The 26,614-nt window shown below is 45.2% G+C and overlaps 2 protein-coding genes across 3 annotated transcripts in view; both read right to left on the bottom strand.

Moving 5' to 3' along the window:
* brox (BRO1 domain and CAAX motif containing) overlaps window positions 1-17,027 on the bottom strand; it is a 37,028-nt gene extending 20,001 nt beyond the window's left edge. Inside the window, exons 1-7 of one of the 2 annotated variants that reach the window (XM_084314744.1) lie at window positions 16,934-17,027; window positions 15,768-15,906; window positions 15,083-15,189; window positions 13,380-13,476; window positions 12,569-12,664; window positions 11,014-11,086; window positions 8,294-8,399 (exon numbers count right to left, since the gene is read on the bottom strand). In XM_084314744.1, coding sequence (XP_084170870.1) covers window positions 8,294-8,399; window positions 11,014-11,086; window positions 12,569-12,664; window positions 13,380-13,476; window positions 15,083-15,189; window positions 15,768-15,868 — 580 coding nt within the window. In that variant the 5' untranslated portion in view covers window positions 15,869-15,906; window positions 16,934-17,027. Of the gene's footprint in view, window positions 1-8,293; window positions 8,400-11,013; window positions 11,087-12,568; window positions 12,665-13,379; window positions 13,477-15,082; window positions 15,190-15,767; window positions 15,907-16,676; window positions 16,764-16,933 lie in introns of those variants that run through there. The other variant, XM_084314745.1, reaches the window with a different exon arrangement.
* A 491-nt stretch (window positions 17,028-17,518) lies between these two features.
* On the bottom strand, window positions 17,519-26,086 carry LOC311228628 (alpha-1,6-mannosyl-glycoprotein 2-beta-N-acetylglucosaminyltransferase). The gene is made up of 3 exons (XM_084314553.1): window positions 25,984-26,086; window positions 22,597-22,926; window positions 17,519-22,498 (listed from the first exon to the last, which is right to left on the bottom strand). Exon 3 carries the CDS (start codon window positions 22,168-22,170, stop codon window positions 20,902-20,904), a length of 1,269 nt encoding a protein of 422 aa, XP_084170679.1. The 5' UTR covers window positions 22,171-22,498; window positions 22,597-22,926; window positions 25,984-26,086; the 3' UTR covers window positions 17,519-20,901.
* Window positions 26,087-26,614: the final 528 nt, after the last annotated feature.

Raw genomic sequence — 26,614 nt, 5'->3', positions numbered from 1 at the left:
TGTGGATCGAGGATCGTTGGGCACCGTGTCGCACATCTGTGGACTCTCCCAAGATACCCTCGGCCAGACGGGATCCAGCCAGTGACTCTCTAACCCCCCCCCCCTCCAGCTGTCCTACAAGCAGTCGGAACCTTCCCCTAGTGTATCCAGCTATATAATCATTCAAGTATCATTGCTATTGTTCCCTAAATATTCCAGGTTGTATATTTGCTTCCTGCGCAATCAGAGATTGGACATTCGATATTGATCTACCTACGAATACTCATTTGCCATAAAAGTGCATACTATTTCAAATCATAAATGTAATTAAGTGATCGTTGTACATACCTTTTGCTATGTATTAAAACTCAAACTTTCGATTTGGTACATTTGTGTTGGATCCGTTTATCAGGTGGGAGTGTTCAACATATTCATACCTAGTACTGGGTGGCCAGAGTCTAAAGTACAAGAGGTAGTGGTAGTAAGTATCATATCTAACCATACAGTCAGGGAATTGTACCCCTCAGTTACAATTGGTCCTTCGAGCCGGAGGGTAATCAGTGTAATATTAATATAGTGTTATTAATATTAAAATGGCCTATGATGAACACTCCACGAAACGATCCTCCTAACCAACAACGCCCGCGGCTCAAACGACAGCTCCCTCAGTACCTAGAGGCTTACGCTGTCAGTCAACAACCTAGTCTTCTACCAACAGTAAACGCGGTAAAACTAGAAAGTAAAATTATGTCTAACCCTAACGACCAGGCTACCCCGACCATAGAGGCCCCTATAGGTTCTAATGTAACTGACCAAGCTCACGGTGGGGACCAGGGGGAACCAGACATGACTTTACACCCCGCCAATACCGAAGAAGTAGTCCCCGACAAGTCCCGGGAGGAAGACAACACTACCGAGAGAGAACTCGGCACGGAAGAAGATGAGGAGAGCACCGTGGAGATAGAGCTCCAAGACTCCGCACGGAGTACCCCAAGGGACGGCTCCCCTATACAACCGTCTTCTCCCAGCGAGGCAGAGAGGACACTACAGCAGGCATTCCTCGTCAGCCTGAAAGCCTCTACTGAACGCGATAGACTCCAGGGTGAACGCGATCGATTGCAGATACAGCAACGGAGCGAAGAAGAGCACATACGCCTGGAAATAAGACGCATTCAGATGGAAGAGAATATGGCAAGAGACCGGGCCGACGCCCAGCGCGCCGCCACCGGTGCCCAGAGAGAATCGGATCTCACCAAGCGCAAAGCCGAGCGCGACAGAGCACAAGCGCAACTAATAGAACAGCTGATCAGAAGGACAACACCCCCTCCCTCCACCAGAGGCTCCAGGAACTCGTCTAGACATCACTCCAGGGCGGCATCCCCTAGCCGAGTAAGCGACCCTGAACTTGACAAACAGACGAGGTCTATACCCCCCGCAGACCCCCTTCCCCAACCGGTCCAAGCGAGACCCAGCCACCGGGAAGGAGCAGCATACACTGCGGAGAGGCTAAATCAGAGACTACAAGCCCTGGATGACCTAACGGAAGACGAAGAGGAAGAGGAGGAGAACCACGCCCGACGACAGCACAGTACTCTACCGGACCAGGAGGTCCAGTACAGCCCAGGCTATACCCCCGCGGAGCTGCGCTACAGACCCCCGACGCTATTCACGGGTGAGCACGACGCACGACCCGCACCGAGGAACAGCACCTGGACCAGCGGGCCATGGTACACAGCCGGTACCAGCCCACGCCAAGGAGCAGGAGGAGACTCGCCTAGGAGGCCTCTCCCCCAACGCTCGCCGATGTATCAACAATCCGCGTCATACATTGGCACACCTATGGTACCAGACTTCACCCAGGAGAACCGGGCCCAGTATACGGAGCTCCGCATGTGTCTGGAGACAATGTTGGTGGATGTCATTGATGAACGCCATAAATACGCGATACTACTGAAGCATTTAAAGGTACCCCGCGCGCACAACATAGCGCTCGCCTACGCCACTTCCACGACCCCATACACCGCAGCGCTGGTAGCGTTGGACCAGAGATATGGACGTATATGGGATTACGTGATCCAGGAGATCAGGCACATCGACCGCCTACCCCCAGCAACAGACAATCGAGCACTGGACGACCCGTCCATCAGAGTGCAGTCCCTGGTAGGGATGCTGGGAGCGCAGAGGGAAAAGGGTAGGCATGAACTATACGCCAACTCAAATGTAGAGAGGATCTTGGAGAAGCTACCGCCCGCCCGACAGGAGCACTTTAGGCGGCAGAGAGACCACCGAGACCCTAATGGCCCCGAACCGAACCTCCTCGATCTAGCCGACTTCCTAGCCAGAGAAGTCAGCAGCCTGCGGCTAGATACATTCGGACGGAGCACCCCTGGCTCCAGAGAAGGAACCAGACGACTAAATGATGGAAGAAGATCGGTGACTGTCATGCACCAATCGGAGTCAGTACCGAGCAGTAGGAGCCACAGTACCCCCTCAAGAAAGGAGAAGTGGAAGATAGTGTGCCCCTACTGTGAGAAAGAACACTGGCTAGCACAATGTGACTCATTCCCCAAGATGAATGCGGAGGAAGCGAGTCAATGGATAAAGTCCAACAGACGCTGTTTTCGCTGTGCGCGATCACACATGGCAGCCGAATGCCGCTTAAAGAAAAAGTGCAGTCGGTGCGATGGAGCCCATCTGGACATACTCCACGACAGTAACAGACGGCGGCCTCCACCCGCACCATCAAGCAGCAAAGCGAGCGTCATGTACATCGACCCCGCCAGCAGCAGTGGAGCCCGAGTGCTCTTAAAGGTAGTACGTGTGACATTGAGCTACCAGAATAAAGTCCTGGACACTTACGCCGTCCTCGATGACGGGTCAGAGAAGACCCTTCTGCTCGCGTCCGCTGCGGCCCAGCTAGGGCTGCGGGGAAGCGAAAACCAAATGACAATTCGGACAATAAGAAGAGATTTGAAAACGATAAAGGGCGAGAATGTCTCATTCTCTATCGCAGCAAGCGGCCAGCCCGAGCGACGGTACAGGATTACAGACGCTTTCACCAGCCAAGAAATAGGACTGTCGCGGTACACATACCCCGTAGCCAAGCTGATGGAGAAATATGTACATCTACGCAAGCTACCGATCCCACTCATAGACGGTGCTACCCCGACACTGTTGATAGGCTCCGACCATGCAGACCTCATTGTCCCGATAGACCGGGTTCATACCGGACCCAGAGGCTGTCCTGCAGCAGTCGAGACCCGCCTAGGATGGACTCTCCAAGGCCCACTCGCCAAATCTCTCAACCGAACCACAGCCACTAGCTGTCTCCACTCCCGAGTCACAGAGGGAGACACCGCACTCCTGCAGCATGTAGAGAGGCTATGGACCTTAGAACAAATGCCCTTTAAGAACGAAAAGAAAGACATTCGCTCTAAAGACGACATCTACGCCATTAACCTCCTCGAGACGGGAACAAAGAGAGTCCCAGTCAGCGGCGTGTTGAGATACGCCACGCCACTCCTGCGGCGGGAAGGGATGCCTACCTTTCACGCAAAGAAAGACGCCACAGAGCGGTACCTACTAAACACAGAGCGGCGCTTAGCCAAGGACCCCGCCCAAGAAAGTGTATACCGCACTGAGATTGAGAAGCTCATCACAGCGGGACACGTCACAAAGATTGACATTAAAGAGGCCGACCAGACGACTGAATCGTGGTACGTGCCCCACCACAAGGTTCATCACAACGGCAAAGACCGCATCGTGTTTAACTGCAGCTACCAGATCGGATCCCAAAATCTGAATAAAGAGCTATTGCCCGGTCCTACACTCGGCCCCTCCCTACTAGGCGTACTACTCCGCTTCCGCCAGGACAAGGTGGCTATCAGCGGGGATATCAAAGGGATGTTCCTGCAGGTGAGATTAGTAGAGGAGGACAAGCCCCTGTTGCGGTTCCTATGGAGAGAGAGGCCAGGAGATGAGCACCCAGCCATCTACCAATGGGAAGTCCTCCCTTTCGGAACTACATGCAGCCCATGCTGTGCTACATTTGCACTACAGAGACATGTCGCAGAGGACCCAGCAGCGGACGAAGAGGTCCGACACAGTGTGAAGAACAGCTTCTACGTAGATAACTGTCTACAAAGCGTTTCGACCCAGGAAGAAGCCGAGGCTCTCCTACTTAAACTCCGCGCCTCTCTGATCAAAGGCGGCTTTGATCTCAGGCAGTGGGCCAGCAGCGATCCGCACGTACTGCGCAGCCTCTCCTCCGCGGACAAGGCAGCGAGCAGCGAGACCTGGATGGCCACAATCCCAGGAGAAGCCCAAGAGATGACACTAGGACTAGTGTGGCGCTTCAAAACAGATTCGCTCCACTATAGACACAAACCCCTGACCACGGAGCAGGGAAGGTCGACGGCAATACCGACCACCAGACGGAGTGTGTACAGAACACTCGCCCGACAATATGACCCGTTAGGATGTATACTACCGTACACCACCAGGGCAAAGATGATTGTACGAGCATTGTGGGACAAGGACCAGGGCTGGGACGACCCCATTCCCGCACACCTTGCATCCACCTGGAGAGAGTGGGAGATGGAACTCCACTCACTCCCAGGCGTTAATATACGCCGAAGCTACTTCCCACCCACGGTGAGGCCAGAGACATGTAAAATGGATCTACACGTCTTCAGTGACGCCTCCGAGGTCGCCTACGGATCAGTAGCCTACTTGCGGGCCCAAGAAGAGGGGGGAGAGATCTACACAGCATTCATCCTCGCCCGCTCGAGAATAGCCCCACGCAAGCAACAGTCTATCCCACGTCTAGAGCTCTGCGCAGCCCTCGCAGGAGCGCATCTAGCCACGCTCATCCAACGTGAGCTCACCATTCCGGTGCATAGAACAATCCTGTGGTCAGATTCCACGACAGTACTCGCCTGGATCAAATCGGATTCATGCAAATACAAAGTCTTCGTGGGAGTCAGAGTCACTGAGATTCAAGAGTTAACCGGAGAGTTAACCGGAGAAGCAAACTGGCGCTATGTTGATACAAAACACAACCCAGCTGACGTCATCACCCGGGGAATGTCCCTAGATGACTTAACCCGTCGTAACATCTACAGTGACGGACCAGCATTCCTCAAGCTCCCGGAAGGAGATTGGCCCACGCCCACCCCGAGGGAAGCAAGTGACGAGGAGGCTGAGAATAAGAAACCTATGTTCTGTGGATTGAGCACTGTTGTCTCCGCAGACCCCAACATAGACGATTGCATTACCATAGAGAGTGCGCAGCAACGGACATTCCTGCGGCACCACCCAGAGATTCAGTCCCCCGCTGATATGTCAGCAGCTGACTACGAGGAAGCAGAACTGCTTCTACTGCAACGAGCCCAGAGAGACTCGTTCCCCGATGAACTAGACTGTCTACAGGGAGGAAAGCCCGTCCCATCAGACAGCAGATTGATTCATCTGGCCCCCGAGAGTGACACACATACCCTCATCAGAGTGGGTGGTCGCCTGCGGAGAGCCCCCAATTTACCGGATGACATTAAGTACCCGATCGTATTGAACAGCCGACACAAGGTCACAGAGCTGATTATAAAGAAATACGACGAGGATGTACACCACGCAGGAGCAGAGAGAGTCTTCGCGGAGATCAGACGTCGTTACTGGATACTTCAAGGAAGAGAGGCGGTGCGACGCTTCCAGCGAACCTGTCTAGACTGCCGAAAGTGGCGCGCGCAGCCCAGCATACCACGGATGGCTGACCTACCTCCATGTCGCCTCCGACTCGGCGACAAGCCATTCCACTCAACAGGCATGGACTGTTTTGGCCCGCTGCACATAAAGAAAGGAAGAGGCACCGAGAAGCGGTGGGGTATTGTATTCAAATGCATGACCACCAGAGCGATACATATCGAGCTCCTTCCGACCATGAGCACAGACTCATTCCTTATGGCCTTCCGAAGATTCACATCACGGAAAGGAAAACCGTCTACATTATTGTCCGATCACGGGACAAACTTCAAAGGCGGAGAAAGAGAGCTGAGGGAGAGCTTCCAAGCTATGGGCCCAGAACTTAAGACCCACCTCGCTCCAGCCCAGATTGACTTCCAATTCAACCCCCCAAACGCACCCCACTTCGGTGGAACTTGGGAACGAGAAGTACGTTCTATAAAGACAGCCCTGTACGCAGTACTTGGGGCCCAGACTGTGGCGGAAGAAGTCCTAATGACAGTCCTCACGGAGATTGAGGGAGTATTGAACTCAAAGCCCCTCGGTTACGTCTCCAGTGATGTAGCAGATGTCGACCCAGTCACCCCCAACACCCTCCTGATGGGGCGGCTAGATCCCGCGTTACCCCAGACAATGTACCGGCCTGAAGAAGCGAACGGCCGACGAATGTGGAGGTACAGCCAAGTATTAGCCGACAAGTTTTGGAGCAGTTTCCTACTGCACTACCTACCGTCTCTACAGACCCGCCAGAAGTGGGTAAAAGAGAGAGACAATTTGACGGAAGGAACAGTCGTCATGATTATTGACCAGTCACTACCCAGAGCTATGTGGCCGGCTGGCCGCGTAAGCAAAGTGATCACCGGTGCCGATGGCAAGGTCCGAGCAGCCGAAGTACTCGTCCAGGGGCGCATTTACACCCGTCCTGTGGCGAGGCTCATAGAACTGCCCCGACTCCCAGACACAATCGATGATGACCATGACCCTATGACTTTGTGAGTTGACTGACCCTTACAGCGAACCCTTGAGTGGTAGACAGTGCGGTTAATCTGTCTCTGCTTAACTAATTAGGTTGGGACCAATTAGGGGGCGGCTGTTCTGAAGGATCAGATTAAACTGAATATATATATTTATTTATATATATATATTTAATTGTATTTGTATATCCCCTGATATCCCTTGTATATTCCTTGTACAATATGCATTGAATATCCCTTCTAGTCTACTGAACATCCCATAATAGTCTCCATTCTACCATTGGACGAGACCTTGGTGCCAGGTCGCCATACCCCTCAGACCAGGTTCAATCGTACCGCTCAACATGTATGGACAAGTCCTAGTTCCGCGTAGGAATATGTCTACCGCACCACTAATGGTACTATTTGTTCATAGTGCGTATATATACTGCGCTATTAAAGTAGAACTTTCTTTTAGTCCAGTTCATTACCCTCCAACAGAGTGACAGACGCAAAAGCCTCCCCGCGAACCACGTGTGGGCAGTAAGGCCAATTCGGCCCAGTATCGGCATTGAGACATCGTGTATATTAATATTTGAATAGTCATAGTTGGCACTATATCGTCGAGTTGGACGTATTCTATTAAGCTAATAATAGTCTATTCATATATAGTGCCTCGTGCGGTAAGAGTTCTATAGTAATCAGCACCCCCATCGTTTCGGGCATCAGCTGGACGCTTATCCAGGGTGGTTGACCCCACGTGAAGCTGCACCCGAGGAGCTCCAGGCCAAAGAGCGAGTGGACCTGTATATTGGATTATTCTACCGACGACGGCTAGCCTTCCCCGGCTTGGATTATGCTTTGAGTACTTTGATTATTCTATGGATAAAGGCCAACACTGCGGTGTGTTGGAAATACCCCCCCCGGAGAGGACGACAGGTGAGACGGCGCTCTGCACAGTGAGGTCGCCTCACGTCTCTCCGTCGTGGACCGGAGGACGCCGGCCACAGAGGGTCCAACTGCATTCATCTGTGGATCGAGGATCGTTGGGCACCGTGTCGCACATCTGTGGACTCTCCCAAGATACCCTCGGCCAGACGGGATCCAGCCAGTGACTCTCTAACCCCCCCCCCCTCCAGCTGTCCTACAAGCAGTCGGAACCTTCCCCTAGTGTATCCAGTTATATAATCATTAAAGTATCATTGCTATTGTTCCCTAAATATTCCAGGTTGTATATTTGCTTCCTGCGCAATCAGAGATTGGACATTCGATATTGATCTACCTACGAATACTCATTTGCCATAAAAGTGCATACTATTTCAAATCATAAATGTAATTAAGTGATCGTTGTACATACCTTTTGCTATGTATTAAAACTCAAACTTTCGATTTGGTACATTTGTGTTGGATCCGTTTATCAGGTGGGAGTGTTCAACATATTCATACCTAGTACTGGGTGGCCAGAGTCTAAAGTACAAGAGGTAGTGGTAGTAAGTATCATATCTAACCATACAGTCAGGGAATTGTACCCCTCAGTTACATACGTGGTTGGCCAGGAATGTGTTAAGATAGATTCATGCACACACAGACCCTGTTTAAACAGGAAAAGTTGAAAATGTAGCTACCTTCCTGTGCCTCGGCCTGGCACTGGATGATGTACGCGTCCATCACTCTGGGCTCCAGGTCCCGCCCCTTCTCAGCCGGGGTGATGAGGCGAGGGATGAGGACATCCTTTAGGAGACAACGAGGTTCAGATTAGATTTTCAGGATGCATCGCTATCAGTGTTGGTATCAGATATAAGGCCCACAGCAGACCATAATAAGGTGCTGGTATCAGATATAAGACCCACAGCAGACCATAATAAGGTGCTGGTGTCAGATATAAGACCCACAGCAGACCATAATAAGGCGCTGGTATCAGAATTTAGTTTAGTTTAGGTTACGATTAGATTTAAAATTCTTTATGTGTTAAAAATGTATTGATACTACAGAGCTCTAATTATAGATGGTATATATTCTAGACAGGTTTGGCTCAAAAAGACACGTTGCTCCATTCTAAACATTCTGTGGCCGGCCTCCTTTGTTGGTATATATATATATATCATCATTGTATGTAGTTTAGTTTGACCTGTAGAAAACGCTTTCCATCAACATAATAAAAGTAAGTAATACACAACATAAGAGTATTGATTAGTATTGATCAGGAGCGGCACCTCTTAATGGGAAGGTTCGCGGTTCTATTCCCGCTCCTCTCGGGCAGCGTGTCGAGGTGTCCTTGAGCAAGACACTTACCCCCTAATTGCTCCCGATGAGCAGGTTGGCACCTTGCATGGTCGCCTCCACCGTCGGTGTGTGAATGTGTGTGTGAATGGGTGAATGCGAGGCATAAGTTGTAAAGCGCTTTGGATAAAAGCGGTTATACAAATGCAGTCCATTTACCGATATATAGTATATTGGATTATTGCAACAATGTATAATATAATAATTGATTCCCTTTGTATGATCTGCTATTCTCTACTAGCATGTCTTTTTTTTTACCATGCATATCTTGTGTCTCATCTATTTTTTTTCCCGATGCCTATTTTATTCTATTTTATTATTGTATTATTGTATTTTGCACAATCAAGAAGAATTGTGATTCTTGAGAAGTCGCCTATTCTCAGCCCTTGCCCCACAATGGTGGAATGAACTGCCCACCCCAGTTAGGACAGTCGAAACCGTCCAATCTTTTGCCGTCGACTAAAGACGCACTTCAACCATTATCTGAAATTTTAAAAAAAATTGTTTAAATCTAACCCTAACTAACCTTACTGTCATGCACTTATCCTAATAAACTAACCTACACTGTAGCACGCAACACTTTGATGAACATTGTTACTCAGCTGATAGAGTTGTGCCCTTCCTGATGGCTTGTCGCTTTGGATAAAAGCGTCAGCTAAATGACTAAATGTAAATGTAGGTAGTAGTATAGACATAGTAGCATAGTACATAGTAGATAGTTAGTAGTATAAAGCCAGAGAAGTGAGACTCAAACCTGTGACGTCATCAGGTGTAAAGAGTCGCTCCACACACAAGGACAGGGAGACTCTGTGGACCCACGTCAATTTAGTTCTCTTTTTCTACCCAAAATTTGTTTTATTCCACGGCAGTGCTGTCTGTTCTAAAACAGGAAATGTAGCCATATTCTCAGAACAGATTTATGAAGACGGGAGCATAGTTCCCCTTTAACCCTTTCACTACCACACGACAGACGGTGTCAGACGACGGTGTCTGTCGTGTGGTAGTGAAAGTGTTAACCTTCTGTATTGTCGCAGTGAAAGGGTTAACCATTTGGTAGTGAAAGGGTTAACCCTTTGTCGTGCGGCAGTGAAAGGGTTAACCTTCTGTATTGTCGCAGTGAAAGCATCAACCCTTTGGTAGTGTGGTAGTGAAAGGGTTAACGCCGGCACACGTTCCATTAGTCTGGAGTGCAGTGACTCCTTACTTGAAGACATTACAGGTGCGTCGCAATAAATTACAACATCGAGGAAAAGTTATTTTATTTCAGTAATTCAATTCAAAAAGTGAAAATCATATATTATATAGATTCATTACACACAGGGTGAAGTATTTCTTTCAATTTTGATGGTTGTGGCGTACAGTTAATGAAAACCCAAAATTCAGTATCTGAGAAGATTCATTTTTTAAATCCTCTCTTTCTCCGATTTTTCTGTTTTTCTCCCCATCCCAATTTAGTCGTTGTGCCAATTCCCCCCCTCCCCTGCCTGGTTGTTGTGTGCATGTTCTCCTACTGGTCGGTACAAGGGAACCCTGAAGTCATCCGCACGCTTCCTCTGACACGTGCGGCGACAGCCAGTGACTCACTTTTCACCTGGCAGCGAGGACTCTCATTGGTGAAGTGTAACGCGTGGGAGGTCACGCTGCCTTCCTCAAGTCCTGCCTCCGCTGAGCAAGCGCCCAGACCTGACCTGTAGGCGTCGTTGTCCACAACGCCAGATTACCACCCTCGACTTCCCTCCCGCTAACTCAGCCAAACGAGTTAGTATGACGATCGGCCCAAGCCAAGGCAATGCTGACTCCGGGAGTCGAGACCGCAGCCTCTTACATTGGTGACGAGCACAATCTCCGCTACGCCACCTGACCGCCCTCTATCTGAGAAGATTTGAATTTATATATTAAAAATATATATATATTACAGAAATGTCAGTATGAAAAGTATATGAACTCAATACTTGGTCGGGGCTCCTTTTGCATGAATCAATGCGGCGTGGCGTATGGGGGGCAACCAGTATATTTCCTCAATACTAATAATTTATTGAGATGCGCCTGTATAAATCTTTATCACCTTCAGGTTTTTGAATATCCCGGCAGCGGCCTTCAGGCTCCTGTGAACGTCTTTCGCCTCTGGTTCCGTTACACTGGAGAGGAGACAAGAGCGGTGGATCCCATCAGTCGGTCTATTTGAATTTTGAATTTATTCACACACACGATACAATACAATAAATATCATCATTATGTAGGGCTGTCTTAAATACTTCGAAGCTTCGTTCGATGGACATGGGATTCGAATATGAAAAATATGATTTTTGATTTTTTTGGTGCAAAATCAGCTCTGCCTCTCTTTGTTAACTACAACAAGCAATGCTGTTTGTTATTTAAGATGAGGTCAGACTCGGCACTGACAGATTTGTGTTCATTGTGCTGCTTTTATAAAGCCTCAAATGACGGCTTACAATATTTCATGAAAGCAAAGTGTTTTGTTTGTCTAAGATTTAAAAAGGTTTAAACTTTACAGCACTGACAAAGTTGAACAAAGTGCTGTACAAGTTCTCAAAACATAAAAAAGAAAGTTAAAAAAATATATATTTAAAAATTATTTTTTTATTTCGAAGCTTCGAATTAAAATCGAATCTCGGCCCCGAAGCTTCGAATTCCAAAAAGAAATCGAAGGTCAGCCCTATCATTATGGTATCATCATCATCATCATCATCAGAATTGTGTAGTGTGCCAGGTCTCCCAAGAAGCTATTTAAACCTTTTGGCAAACAGAGGCAAACAAAAAATATAACATGGATAGGCTTACATACCTACCTACTTACATACATACAACATAAATACATAAATACAGACAAATAATATTCCCAAGTATGGTTACTATTTAGAGATATGATTTGAGTAAATCCTCTTTCAGTGATTTTTGTAATCTAATTATTTTTTGAAATTCTATCATGAATTTCACCCCAAGTGCTAGATGTCGTATTATGAGATGAGGTCCGACTGTTATATACAAGCAAGTCTGGAATCAGAAGGTATGCCAGTCTGGTTATGAACATGTATGAGCTCATAGGAGAGAGGAGAGAGTGAAAAGCAGAGTCTGTCTCCGTCTCGTCAGCGAGTGACCTGGAGACACGTGGGGGTAAAGTTGACAACATTGGAGAATCAGCACACGCTTGTCAGGGGTCTGGTTATAGTCGATATTAGCGTCAAACATCAAAAGACCCCGTTGGAAACTGTCAATACAGGTAACGTGAGCAGGTTCAATACAATCAGAGCGAGGGAGTGGAAAAAGAGTCATAAGAGTTTGACTAAAGATGTACCACTACATGACACAGCAAAGACTCTGAATGTGTCTCTCTGCAGAGTATTAGACTGAGACAACAGGGACCTGAATCTGTCTCTCTGCAGAGTATTAGACTGAGACAACAGGGACATGAATCTGTCTCACTGCAGAGTATCAGACAGACAACAAGTACCCGAGTCTGTCTCTCTGCAGAGTATTAGACTGAGACAACAGGGACCTGAATCTGTCTCACTGCAGAGTATCAGACAGACAACAAGCACCTGAATCTGTCTCACTGCAGAGTATCAGACTGAGACAACAGGGACCTGAGACTGACTTACTTCTCCTTCCCTGCTAGTCTTGAGGCAAACTTGGTGTACCAGAGCGCCACGTTGAAGGCCATGGAGACAAGTTCAAAGATGGCATCCTGCTGGGCACTGGGGACAGACGAGACAAGAAATGTTGTTACAACCCAAGTGATCGACAATAGTTACCAGGGTGGAAATTCAGCACAATCCATACAGTATATAACCAGTTGATGATTTGTTCATACTGTATTTTTGTTGACATATAACCAGTGGATGATTTGTTCATATATAACCAGTTGATGATTTGTTCATACAGTATATAACCAGTGGATGATTTGTTCATAATATAAACAGTGGATGATTTGTTCATACAGTATATAAACAGTGGATGATTTGTTCATAATATAAACAGTGGATGATTTGTTCATACAGTATATAACCAGTGGATAATTTGTTCATACAGTATATAACCAGTTGATGATTTGTTCATACTGTATTTTTGTTGACATATAACCAGTGGATGATTTATTCATATATAACAAGTGGATAATTTGTTCATACAGTATATAACCAGTGGATGATTTGTTCATAATATAAACAGTGGATGATTTGTTCATACAGTATATAACCAGTGGATGATTTGTGCATACAGTATATAACCAGTGGATGATTTGTTCATAATATAAACAGTGGATGATTTGCTCATGTATAACCAGTGGATGATTTGTTCATTTATAAACAGTGGATGATTTGCTCATGTATAACCAGTGGATGATTTGTTCCTGTATAACCAGGCTGGTGGCAGAAAGGTCAGCAGTCGCTGCACCTCACAGTGCATCTTTACCTCGGTGTGTTTCCCTGTAAGGTGTCGGTCCACTTGAAGTTCTGGATGAAGCGCATCTTGTTCTCCTGCGTGGTGCCGTCCAGGGACGCAATGAAGCCTTTGGCGTCGCAGAAGCAACCGAGAAACCAGCAGAGGCTTGTTAGTGGCAACAACAACAGGGTCAAACATGTAATGTTAGGAAACAAAAGACACATAGGGAGCATTAGTTTAAAGGACGATAGATGGATAGAATAGAATAGAAATACTTTAATCATCCCGAGGGAAAAATCGCTCACAGTAAACATTTAGGTGGACAAAACAAAGTCACGAATAAGAATTAAAAAAAGAATACGCCTAAGAATAAAGAATAAAATAAGCCTAAGAATAAAACAATAATAATAAAAAACAGTCCGGGATTTACATTTCCTATATACATTGTAATATAAAATATACAGAAATCTACAGTAAGTGTACAGTAAGTGTAATATTGAACAATGTTGTTTTAAAAGTAAAAGTCCAGGAAGATGATGACTGTCACCCTGTGCTCAGTGATGCAGTGAGGCACACAGTGATGCGATACCAGTGTTCTTAACATGTGGGCTTACAAGTCATTCTTGCCTTGATACAATAATGAAGTCACAGTAAATATGTATCATCTTTTACCATTACTGAACAAAATGTGTTATTTTATGCAGATTCATCACTGCCATTGGCTTCCAGTGTATCTGAAAGTGTGTCTGAAAACACCACATAAACCCATTTCACTGAAATCCTCTGCCATCACCTTAAAAAAGCAATCGGAGAAAGAACTCTCCCATTGGTGATGTAATTTGGATGTGAAATCTGACATCAAATCAATGGGGCTGTGACTTGGTGAAGCCATAAAAATGTTTGTGTGAACTCTTAACACACGACAACCGGTATTAAACGGTGACACTGGGCATTTCACAAGATGACACTCAATATCTGCAGAGAGCTTTCATTGATCTTTAACGTTATGCTAGCCGCTGTGTCTGATCGTTTACTTATTATTTCATTTTCAATGATTAGTATCCATTTGTTGGACAGACAGAGTTCACGTTAGGTTCTAATTAAAAAATAAACCAATGGACAGTAATACCTAGTTCCCCCACTTTTCTATCTGTTCATATTTTTTTTTATGTGGGCACTGATATGCGAAAATGAATTAAATGGGGGCGGTGGGCAAGTAATGCACTCGGTAACACAGACTACCGCAGCAAGCTTAATTCTAGCATTGCTAGAAAGTATGAACAAGAATTAAAACTTGGGGGGGGGGGTCATTTGGCTGCAAGAGCTCACATAGACATTTTATGGCATCTCAAAGTCAGAGCCCTATCCATCATGTGAAGCAGACCCAGATTTTACATCCCAGTGACATCACACCGATTGGAGGGTTCCCTCTAATTTCTAGCTTTAGGAGACAGTGGTGTATGTTCACACAAATACTAAATATAAAAAAAACTGGTGACATTCCCCTTTAAAACACTATGAACGCCTGCTTTCTACGGGCGTCAGTGAGACGCTGACTTTTGAAATCAATATTTCATACAGAATTACACTGCCAAACATATTGTGATGATAACGTGTCTGGTCATTCAGCCCAGCCATGGTCACTGTGGTGGGCCAACAATAGGTGCTTTGACTACAGAACAGGAGACAGAGGAGAGTAGCAGAGTTCACGCTCGGCTGTAGCAGAAAAGCACCTTGTAGGAGGGAGAAGTAAGCGTCTGTGGCGTTCTTCATGATCTCTGCATTGCATGTGAGATCGGTAAACATCTCCAGCAGCCTAGCCCTGGTCGTCCTCAAGTCACTGCATGACAACAACAATCCATCAAAATTATTAATAATCTTCACTACTATAGCACAGTGTGTGTGTGCGTGTGCGTGTGTGTGTGTGTGTGTGCGTGCGTGCGTGTGTGTGTGTATGAGCAGATAGGGGTTCACAGACTTGCTCAATAACAGGGTTGGATGGAAACATTGGCAGTTGCGGGGAAAGCCTCTTATCTTTAGATTATGGGTGTGTCTCTCTCTGAAATAGCCTTTGTGATATTTCATAATGTCACCACACAGCAAGTGGCTATAATCTAATGAAAGTCACAGCCACCTATTGAGCTGTTCTAAAAGCTATTATATACAATGGTGGTAGGAAAATGCGTAACATATTTGGTAAAAACTATGAATGGATACATTGGGTTGCTAGTACTGTAGACAGTAAATATGTCATATTCACAAGTCAAAGCCATTCTTTGAGGGATCTTAAGACTATTAATATTAGGTTTCATATAGTTAGATATTCGTCCATCATACGACAGTGATATAAGTAATCGGATTCTGATCATAGTCCATTCTGATAACATTGCAGGGCATGTGTAAAGAAATGTCACATACTTGCATATTTTATTTGCTGCAGGACTTCCAGCAACTCCATAGAGGTTAAAGGAAACGGGCGCCGTTGCCTTCAGCGGGTTTCTATGAAACCAATGTGCCATCCTGAGCTGTGGATGACGAAGACGCACCTAAAAAAAAACTGGGACAAGAGATGATATACAATAGCTCAATGAAAGACGGTATGCAATTAGAAACTGGCCCCTACAAATGTCCTAAACCAGTTGTACAGTAAATTACCAAGTATGGCTTTGTCAGTATTCCAATGTACAGTGTCCCCCCCCCACCCCACCTCCAATGTACAGTGCCCCCGCCCCCCACCCAACCTACCCAACCTCCTCCAATGTACAGTTTCTACGTCAAATGTATATACAGTATACACTCTTTTCTGGACACTTTTTGTATCACAAACAGTACTGTATTTGCAAATCTGGTATGTCATAAATGTATAGATGTAGCAGTACTGTCTATCTGTGTGTCATATGTTATGATTAATTGAAAATGGGGGACCCTGATGTAAACAAGACGAACGTCTTTCTCTGGTCTGCATCCCCTTAACAATTGTGTGTATTGAGCTGTACTGTATTGTACCCATTCTGCAATCTGTTAATAAAGTTTTCAATCAATCAAACAAACTAGCTCAAATTAGCTAGCTAGGTTTCACAGCCTGTATAGTGTGATGATGACCGGTCACCGCCCAACTAAGCACACTGTCATAACGTTAGCGATCTAACCTTAACTTTAGTTAGCTAACTGCAAAGATACTCCAGCTTGCTCTGACAGTAACGTCCCCTACGTTAGTTACATGTCTGGCCTGTGATGGCTAACGTTAGCCAGCAAGTACGTTCAAGCTAATAGTGTTTACTTTGTTGGCGTATTCGTGGTTCGCTCATAAAGCATGCTCTGACTTACCTCGTCAGTTAACCAACGAAATCCTGACGGTATTGGGAACGTAATTACAAGTATCCTACATTAAATGTCGAAGAATCGACCGAATTACATGCAATGTAAAGTGACAGCAAGCTAACGTTAGCAATGTAGCGTCGTTGTTATGTAAACAACACGGACTGAAGCCATCGAACAGTCTGGCATCTAAACTAGCGTGTAGTTAACGTGCCAAAGTAAATAGTTGTTGAACGTAATAATGTAAAAGAAGATGTTTTAAATACCAGATTATGCTCTCTGGCCTTGAGATTTGACACCTCCTTTGGGAAAGTCTGACAAAACCTGACAACAATTCACTTCCGGAAATAAACCAGTCGGATTCTCACCAATGACGGCATAGTATTCAGTCACGTGATTTTTCTTCTTCTTCTTCTTCTTCTTCTTCTTCTTTTTTACCCCCAAAGAAATGTCACCGATCTGAGATCAGGTTTGTTTTTTATCGGACGTCAGAGTAGGTGTAGCTCTCTGATCTGAGACTTACTCGCCTTGGCTATTGTAACAAAAACATTTGAGTAGTAATAATAATAATTGGGGATGCTCGATATTGGCTTTTTTACCGATACCGATATAGTCCAACTCTTAATTTCCGATACCGATATCAACCGATATCACATTTTAATGTCGATATCGGCCGATAATTTCTATGAAATGTAAAAAAAAAAATATATATCGAGATATTTTCAGATATCACATTTGAATGCCGATATCGGCCGATAATATCGGACATCCCTAATAATAATAATAGTAATCATGGTTAAATTATTTTTGGATTATAAAAATATTTATTGTTTATAAAGACAAACACAATAGAAAATCAACCTCTTTTATTCCCCCCCCCCATTTTGGCAAACATTGAGTGGCATTAACAGGAAATAACAACTATTTCAAGTGATGAACAAAACACAAACAATATTGACAGGTAAAGGGTTTTGGTCAGACTCTGAACAACTATGTACAAACTAAAACGAGTACCCACAAAACCCACACACACACATAGCACTAAAGTAATTTTTTAACAAAATATATCTCTGTGAGACTGCAGAAACCAAATAATAACCATATGTGCTCCTAGATAATAGATTGTGCTTCGCAATTAAAGTGGGAGAGATTTTTTTTTTATCACGGTATACAAAATATTATATTATCAAGGAGACCTAATTAAAAATCTCTGGAAGGCACATTATGCTCACAATTATAAGCACAAATCAATAGGTCAATAGGTATCCATGGATCCCAAACAAGAACTGAGTACAAACATAATAGTACTAACATAATACTAATGAATGACGCTGAAATGTTGTCCATTATTCATTTAAAGATTAGCTGTGAGGAAGTAATTTGGTTAGATAAAAAATTTGAGGTTTTACCATCAATTACGATAACAGAAAAATAATCTCCACAAATCCAACACAGCACGCCCCATTCTCATTCGTCTAATTAGCAATATTTTAAAAACATTACTTGTATTGGTACTCTGTGTTGTAAAGTACTCATAGTACCCGTACTGGTATTTGGTCAACAAAAAATGGTTAACAGTGCACTCGAAACACATCTTGGGGTGGGGGGGTTATAAGAAAAAAGCAAAGGCACATTTGGTCAAGTTTCTGTCATTTAAGCTAAAGATGTCCCATTAATTAAAATGTATAATAGTACATTTAACATGAGGCACATCTGAATAAATGTCACTACAAAATTGTGCTAGTGCTATACGATTGCACTCCTATTTACAAACCTTCAAATAATTTATTCTCATTTACTGTCTGTATCCCTGCTGTCTTTTAACACAGGATGTGCAAATCTGGAACGTCGGGACCGTGCATGGCGGTGTCAGCGCTTGCAGAACCAAACTCTTGACCCCGAGGAGGAGCACTAAAAAGGGCACCTCGCGCCCGTCAGGAAACCGCACGCGCACACAAACGGTCAAAATCAATATCGGCCCACTCTTGTTGTTCCAGCGAGCGGTGCGATTCGTTGAGGTGTTACCAGGGCTGCATGCTGGGAAGATAAACGGGGACATATCACAATTTTCACCCAAATCTAAGAGTTTAAAGGGAAAATCCACCCTAAAATAGAATGTGCACTGCACACCGTTACTTCTATAATAGTGTACAGCTCAGTTTCGAAATAAATTGAGGACGACGAGTCACTCCCTTTAAGTCGAGAGAGAAAGAGACAATACTCCAGTGATGATGTCATCGTTAGACACATCCTGGAGCTGCTCTTTAGAGAGTGAATAATGGAGCAACTCCTAGGACACTATGACAGTAACCATGGTGATTTCAGCGAGATATGGTATGGGTTCATTTCCTGATTTAGAGCCGTACGCCCTGTATTTGAATTAAAAAAAAACTAGCTTAAAAGGAGAATTCCATGAGCCTGCAAAGTCGGTCACCAAATAATTTTCAAAAGGAGCACTCCTTTAGTTAGTTATCTGTGTTTACAAATATTTACTTAAAGCTGCAGTATGCAGTGATTGGCCAAAAGCAACAGCTCCCTGCATCAATAGCCGGTCAAGAGGTTTTTGACCTCCCTGGCGTTCCCGGGGTCGTGTCAGAAAACCCAGACCACCGCCGCGTTCCTCGTCAAAGAGGCTGCACACACAATGTGCAAAACCACCTACTGCTCATAGGCTGGGAATGATTTTTTTTTTAATTCAGCTTAAAGCGGCCTGTGCCAGTCTGTGGGAAACCTTTGTTACGCCTGTATGGGCTTGACATGTAATGCAGAGTATGCCCTATATTTCTGCTGGGCATGAACTCTCTCGCCAATTTCTCTGAAGTTGCCTACTGCATTGACTGTCCAAGATAATTGGAATAGCACACATGCACATTGTTTTAGGGTGGATTTTCCCTTTAAGAATAAAGTACTGTATTGATCAAATAACCGATTGTGATACGATTTCAGATAGTCAGTTGCAATATGAATTTTTTTTTTTTTTATTAACTTCAGTCTACCAGACCTTTTAAAGGTTTCTGAAAGTTTCAGTAGCTGTTGCAACAGTTGATTGTGGGAATCTCTGTTATTGCTTCTCATTCTATGTATCTCTCTGTGTGTACATTATTCAAATGTATTTAGAAAATGTCCACATTGCAGCCACTGCAGCAACACAGTGATATCGCAATATAAAAGTGATATATTGTTCAGCCTCGGAAGTATAGCCTCTAAAATAGTTTCAACGATATACATTCAGAGTAACACAACGTCCCATTGTGTGCATCACCACACGCGCACCAGTAAGGTCAACAGTCAGCTGTATAAGGCAGCATTGGCTCATCTGTAATTGAACAAGATAAAAAAAATAAAACGCAAAGGATTGTCACATATACGCATCTCTAATAACCGGCGTGTAGGTTTGTGCATATCGCACGTGCATCGCCGTCGATCCCCGTCTCACCGTACCGTACAAAGCACGCGCGGCGGCGTCCCGACTACGTTTCGCTCGAGCGACGTAAGGTTCGATATTCTACAAAACACCGGATAGTCATGATATATATATATCTGTATATCTGTATGTTGTGTATGTCATAAATGTCATGATGAATTGAAAATGGGGGACCCTGATGTAAACAAGACAAAAGTCTTTCTCTGGTCTGCATCCCCTTAACAATTGTGTGTATTGAGCCGTACTGTATTGTACCCATTCTGCAATCTGTTAATAAAGTTTTCAATCAATCAATTTTCAAGTCGGAACACGTTTTTTTACGAGAGCTTAGCGAAAAAGACGCCTGGTTCTTGGCAAACCGTCTGACCGCGTTTCATCTGATGCGTTGCTTCTCCGACATCGTTGACTTTTCTTTGTGTAATGAGAATGTGGGGGGGAAACGAGGAAACCTGAAAACACGAAGGAGACCGCCAGGGGTCGCGCCTACAGCGTCTTTGGCGACTGTGTAGCTTTGGTGAGTCAAGAATGGTTCAGAAACGGAGCCGTACATCTAGCCGTACATCTAGTACACACACCAGACATCCCCAGGCCTCGTCCGGTCCTCACCCTTGGAAGACCTCGCGGAATGAAAACATAAAACGCGAGTGTAAAGCCAACACACTGCCGGCTCGGGAAAATCCTGAAAAGCAAAATGTATGAATGGCACGTTGAATATTTCTCCCTTGAGACACGAGTGAAGGAATTTTACTCATACGACAACTTCACATGTTAAAAAAAAATATATATATATATATATAAAAAGCCTATAGTTTAGAGGCGCTTGGCATAGTTTTTACACAGCACGTGATCCCGGACATCCCCCCACCCCCCGTTCTTCATGTGCGCCTTGTGCTCCACCGCCTCCGCCCCGGTGAGCGCCAGCGACGGCGGGAAGAGGCCGCCCTTCTTGGCCATCTGCAGCGACTCCTCCGCCTTCTGCGCCGCCCACTCGGGCCGGCACTTCTTCTCCTTCTGGTGCAGCCCGCAGTTGCCGGTGTGGAGCACCCGGGACCCCTGGGCCACCAGCACCTTGAGGGGCCTGGAGATGCACGTGCCCGACAGGTGCTGCAGGGTCCAGTCCCAGTTGTAGTCGTCGTAGGTGCAGAAGTCGTCGCTGCAGCCCATCAGCTTGTAGTACACCTCGCGGGAGACGCCCATGCCCATGTTGTGCTTGGTGGACATCCAGCCGGCGGTCGACACCTTGCCGGACAGCCGGGGGAAATCCGTCAGGGGGTTGTGGTTGCCCAGCGCCAGCATGTCACAGTCCGGGCACTGGGTCTTCCGGAACGCCGCCATCTCCTTGTAGAGGTGGTAGAAGTCGGGGAGGATGTAGTTGTCCTCCTCGAGGAAGACGGCGAAGCCCCCGTAGCCCTGCAGGGCCTGCACGCGTTCCCACACGAAGTGCATCTTCCACCACCAGTGGTGCTTGGTCTGGGTGATGGAGGCCTCCCGGTAGTGTCCGTAGGAGTCGGGGTGCGCCGCGTTGAGGCATCCTGTTTTCAGCGCCTCGTCCTTGGACGCGTCCCGTGGGCAGTCGCGCTTGTCCTGCCCAGGAAACTCGCCGGGATACAGCTGGGTACTGAAGGGGAAGTGGATTTGCAGTACCTTGCAGAACGTTATCCCTTGCACAATGGCATTGATTTCCTCTGAGAAATAGTCGTGGCTGAATATCAGGAGAAAGCCTTGGACCTCGGCCGCTTTTCCCAACGACTTGATGAGTAATCTGAGATATTCGGGCCTATTGTGGACCTGCACGACCAACACTAGCTGAGGCTCCCCGGGAAACGCATCGGCGTTGAGAATGCATTGCTTGTAATTGGCACTGAAGACGGATTTAGTCAATTCTGCCACAGAACCGAATTGAAATTTCGACATGTCACCACCGCACTGTACCGCGGCCGGGGCGGCGTTACTGGGCCTACTGCTCGCGTCGTTATGATCGGACACGATTAATACACGTGTAGTGAACATGAGAGTCGCCACTATAAAGGAAACACCCAGAAAAATGAGCAGATTCCTTTTGAGGAGTCGAAACCTCATTTTCGCAATGTAAAAAAATAAAAAATAAAAAAAATAATTCAGACTTTTTGAATGCAAAGTAATGGCTTTTTTTTTAGAGTCACCTCGATATGGACAGCAGCGACTTCATTGCGAACTTTATGTCGTTCTTCGCCACTCGTAATGTATGTAACTCGTATATCTCCTGCGGCCCCCCGGGGGGTGTGAAACTCACAGAACCGCAAAACAATGAGGTGTCAGAATAACAATGTCTTGACTTCTTCCTTCCTTTCAGCCCGATTCGACTTATGTTGTGGTTCCTATTGTCTGCGTCCCAACTCCGGCATTCTTCTGCACCACCCGGTACCTGCTGTGTGGACGGTTAAAAAAAACACAAAGTTGGTTTTTCACAATAATAATAACACAATGTTTCCGTAATAATGATATGATCGTTATATGTCGACTTACCGAGCAGGGTGTCATGTGTCACGGACTGCGCTGCTCCAGGAAGAGGAGAGCCAGCGCGACGGTGAGCCATCTTTATGGTACAACACGGGTGACTTATTGACTGCTGACGTGTACAACCCAGCCAACGGGAACCAATAGGGGATATCTGCAGAGCCGCAAGCCCAACGTCTGGGCGGGGCTTCGGGGCGTGTACTAGGTTTGAGGCGGGACTTCGGGGCTTGTACCTTGTTTTGTTGGGCGGGGCTACATAGTGCTTGCGGCTCTGCAGATATACCCTACTCACGGGAACAGACAGGGCTTCCTCCTGGTCAACGAATCAGCTGCCTCTACCTATAGTTGTGTAATACGAGAAAGGAACCCAAGTGCAGGATGAATGAATGAATGAATGAATGAAAACTTTATTTAACAGATTGCAGAATGGGTACAAATACAATACAGTACGGCTCAATACACACACAATTGTTAAGGGGTTTGATTGATTGATTGATTGATTGATTGATTGATTGATTGATTGATTGAAAACTTTATTAACAGATTGCAGAATGGGTACAATACAGTACAGCTCAATACACACAATTGTTAAGGGGATGCAGACCAGAGAAAGACTTTCGTCTTGTTTACATCAGGGTCCCCCATTTTCAATTCATCAGGACATATATGACATACATGACATACAGATAGACAGTACTGCTACATCTATACATTTATGACATACAAGTTTTGCAAATACTGTTTGTGATACAAAAAGAGTCCAGAAAAGATAGTATCCATTTGACGTAAAAACTGTACATTGGAGGAGGTTGGGGGGGGGGGGGGGGGGTTGGGTAGGAGGGGGGGGGGGGGGGGGGAACACTGTACAACTGTACAAGCAAAACTGTACATTGGAATATTGACAAAACCATACTAGGTAATTTACTGTACATTGGAGGGGGTTGGGTTAGGACATTTACAGGGGCCAGTTTCTAATTGCAGTCTCCCGTAGGTGTTCTTTGAGAGTGGTTTTGAAAGTGGGTAGTGATTCACATTCCTTTACAGCTTTGGGTAGGTTGTTCCACATTGATGTGGCATAATTGCTAAACGTGTTTAGTCCCTTGTTTGAGCCGAATCTAGGTTTAACATGATTTGTGGAGCTCCCTCTGGTGTTGTGATTGTGGTATTCACTGACCTTTGGGAAGTATTTTGACATGTACATGGGTACCTTGGTCGTGTAGTGTATCTTGTAGACCAGGCCCATTGCAAGTTGCTGTACTCTGTCGTCTACTCTAAGCCATCCTAAGTTGTCAAAGTGGGCAGGGGTGAGGTGGGTTCTAGGAGTAAGGTCAAGCAGTAGTCTGACCAGTTTGTTTTGAGATTTGAGGGTTGCATGTAGACCAGAGAGACGTTTGTCTTGTTTACATCAGGGTCCCCCCCATTTTCAATTCAATTCATAGATAACTCCCCCAAAACGCAATGGGTTAGCCCTGAACTGAAGTTTAATGCGAGGAGGGAAAGGTCCCACTTGGGAAGCAATTTCGTGTTTTACCTTTTAATTTATTTATAGGCTTACTCTTTATTATCCAAGCTCAAGTAGCTAGACTAGCCTACTTGCAGGATTCCCCCTGCTCGGATTTGCATTGTGACCTATTGTGCTCCCAATTCAGGTTTGACAGGTCGAAGTGGCTCTTTTGTAATCGGGGGTTTGGCTGAGGCTACAGAGCCTACAGTCATGCACTCTACTGATTATTCCCCCCCCCCCATTATTTTTCTAAGCATCACCCCCAAGCAACTGAGCAGACTGTGTTATAATCTAACTGATATGGCATAGCTATACTAGACCCTCATCTGCACGTTTGATTACACTGTTTACTTTCTCATATCTTATCTATATTCAGAGTTGATTATATTGTTTACACTGTTTATTTTTACATTTATTATCATTTTATTGCCTATATTTACATCTTTCTACTATCGCCCTGCCCATACCTGTATCTCCCCTCCCCCATGCTGCTATGACACCCAACATTCTGTGTCTTATCCTATAGCTGGCTCCTTCCTTTCACTCAACAATCTCTACTTCTCTACTCAAAAGATAAAAGTTGGTACAGTGGTATTGTTTTCCAATACCCAGTTATATTCTAGACTACACACGTAGAAAGACCCTGTTTAGTTTCCCCTCTCTCTCTCACTGTTTCTGAAAACAGGATAATTACACAGAATTATCAGAATCTGCACCTGGCTCGCTGATAACAAACTATCTTTCCTGTGACAAAATGGCATCCATGGTAATAAAAAAAAAGTCAACCAATTAACTAGATTCTTGTACCGGATCTCCTCTCTGGTAAACAAGAATACCCTGAAGACTCTGGCAGGAGCACTCATTCAAGGGTACTACGACTATGCTTGCACCTCATGGTACCAAAGCACCTCAAAGGCGCTAAAAACAAGATTACAAACATCACAAAACAAACTGGTCAGACTTCTACTTGACCTTACCCCTAGAACCCATCAAACCCCTGCCAACTTTGACAACCTAGGATGGCTTAGAGTAGACGACAGAGTACAGCAACTTGCAATGGGCCTGGTCTACAAGATACACTACACGACCAAGGTACCCATGTATGCCACATCAATGTGGAACGCCCTACCCAAAGCTGTAAAGGAATGTGAATCCCTACCCACATTCAAAAACGCTCTTAAAGAGCACCTATGGGAGGCTGCAATTCTAAACTGGCCACTGTAAATGTCCAAACCCCCCCACCCCCTCCTAATAGACAGTCTCCTCCCCACCGCATGTATATATTCTCTCCCCAACGTATGTATATTTCTCTCCCACCCACCCACCCCCTCCTAATGAACAGTCCCCTCCCCTCCCCATCATATGTATATACTCTGTCAGGATCTATGGGTAACAGTACTGTATATTTGCATAATTCGTCGCCTTCTTAAAATAGTGGCCTAAGTCATAATTTCTCATTTTCAGGAAACATAATAAACTGAACCATATATAGAATATATCATATTTATTACTAATTTCACACAAAAAATTTATGACAATAGAAGACAATTAACATAAAAATAACGATGTCTATCAATTATGTAACATAAAAGGAATAAATTACTTAGGCCAATTTACGAACATGCCGTTGTGACTTGAGCCATTTTAAACCTGACTTAGGCCATATTACTTCTTGAGTAAGTGACTTGGGCAAAACGTGTCACTTTTTTTATTCCATTTATTTGACAGACAATGGGGAAGGATAAGCCACACTAGCAGGGCACACAGAGACTCAGGAGAGAGGGCAGTTTGGCCGTGGTTGGCCCTTTAAATTCAATAAAGCAAACTCAACAGTTACAACTCAAATCACTTATGAGGGCCGACGTTTCACTCTACTGGTTAAAGTTGCTTACTCGTGAGTAGTACGTTCGTTGATAAAGAAAAATACTGTCCACAGCCGCTCCAGTGTAAAACAAAGATATCCAAAATGGTTTATTTCTCTTCCACAGCGAAGTCTTTCTTTACAGAAGTGGTTAGATATTTTCCTAAATATTCACGTTACTACTACAAGGTAAGAAAACTGTATTTCCCAGTCTCCAAAATCACCGCCGACTTGACACATGAAAATTCCTCCACACTGGAAAGCCGTAAATCAACTTGCCGGCTCTTTCCACAGCAAAGCGGTAGGCTTGGCACCTTGGTTGAGAAATGCAGGCTTCAGTCTATGTTGTTTAGTCTATCTGTTCAGTCCTGTTCAGTCCTGTTTCAAGCTACACACTGCCTGTTCTATGTTCTAGAATGTTTGGTTATGACATCATACGGTGACATCACCAATGTTCCAGAACGTTCGATCATGACATCATACTGTGACATCACAAATGTTCTAGAACGTTCAGTCAGACATCATACTGTGGCATCACAAATGTTCTAGAATTGTCTATTATGACAAATAAGATGGTTCAATAAATCCAATCAATATTCCTACTGCCATTTCAATGTAAGGTTATAAAAATAAACATTCATATAATACAATAACCTAAATAT

This window comes from Notolepis coatsorum (genome assembly GCF_963971535.1).
Source record: "Notolepis coatsorum genome assembly, chromosome: 5".
Classification (NCBI taxonomy): Eukaryota; Metazoa; Chordata; class Actinopteri; order Aulopiformes; family Paralepididae; genus Notolepis; species Notolepis coatsorum.
The sequence above is the reverse complement of the archived record's forward strand: the minus strand, read 5'-3'. Positions and strand labels throughout refer to the sequence as shown.

Coding starts and splice junctions, on each gene's coding strand:
- LOC311228628 (XM_084314553.1), bottom strand. CDS start 22,170: ATGAGGTTTCGACTCCTCAAAAGGAATCTGCTCATTTTTCTGGGTGTT.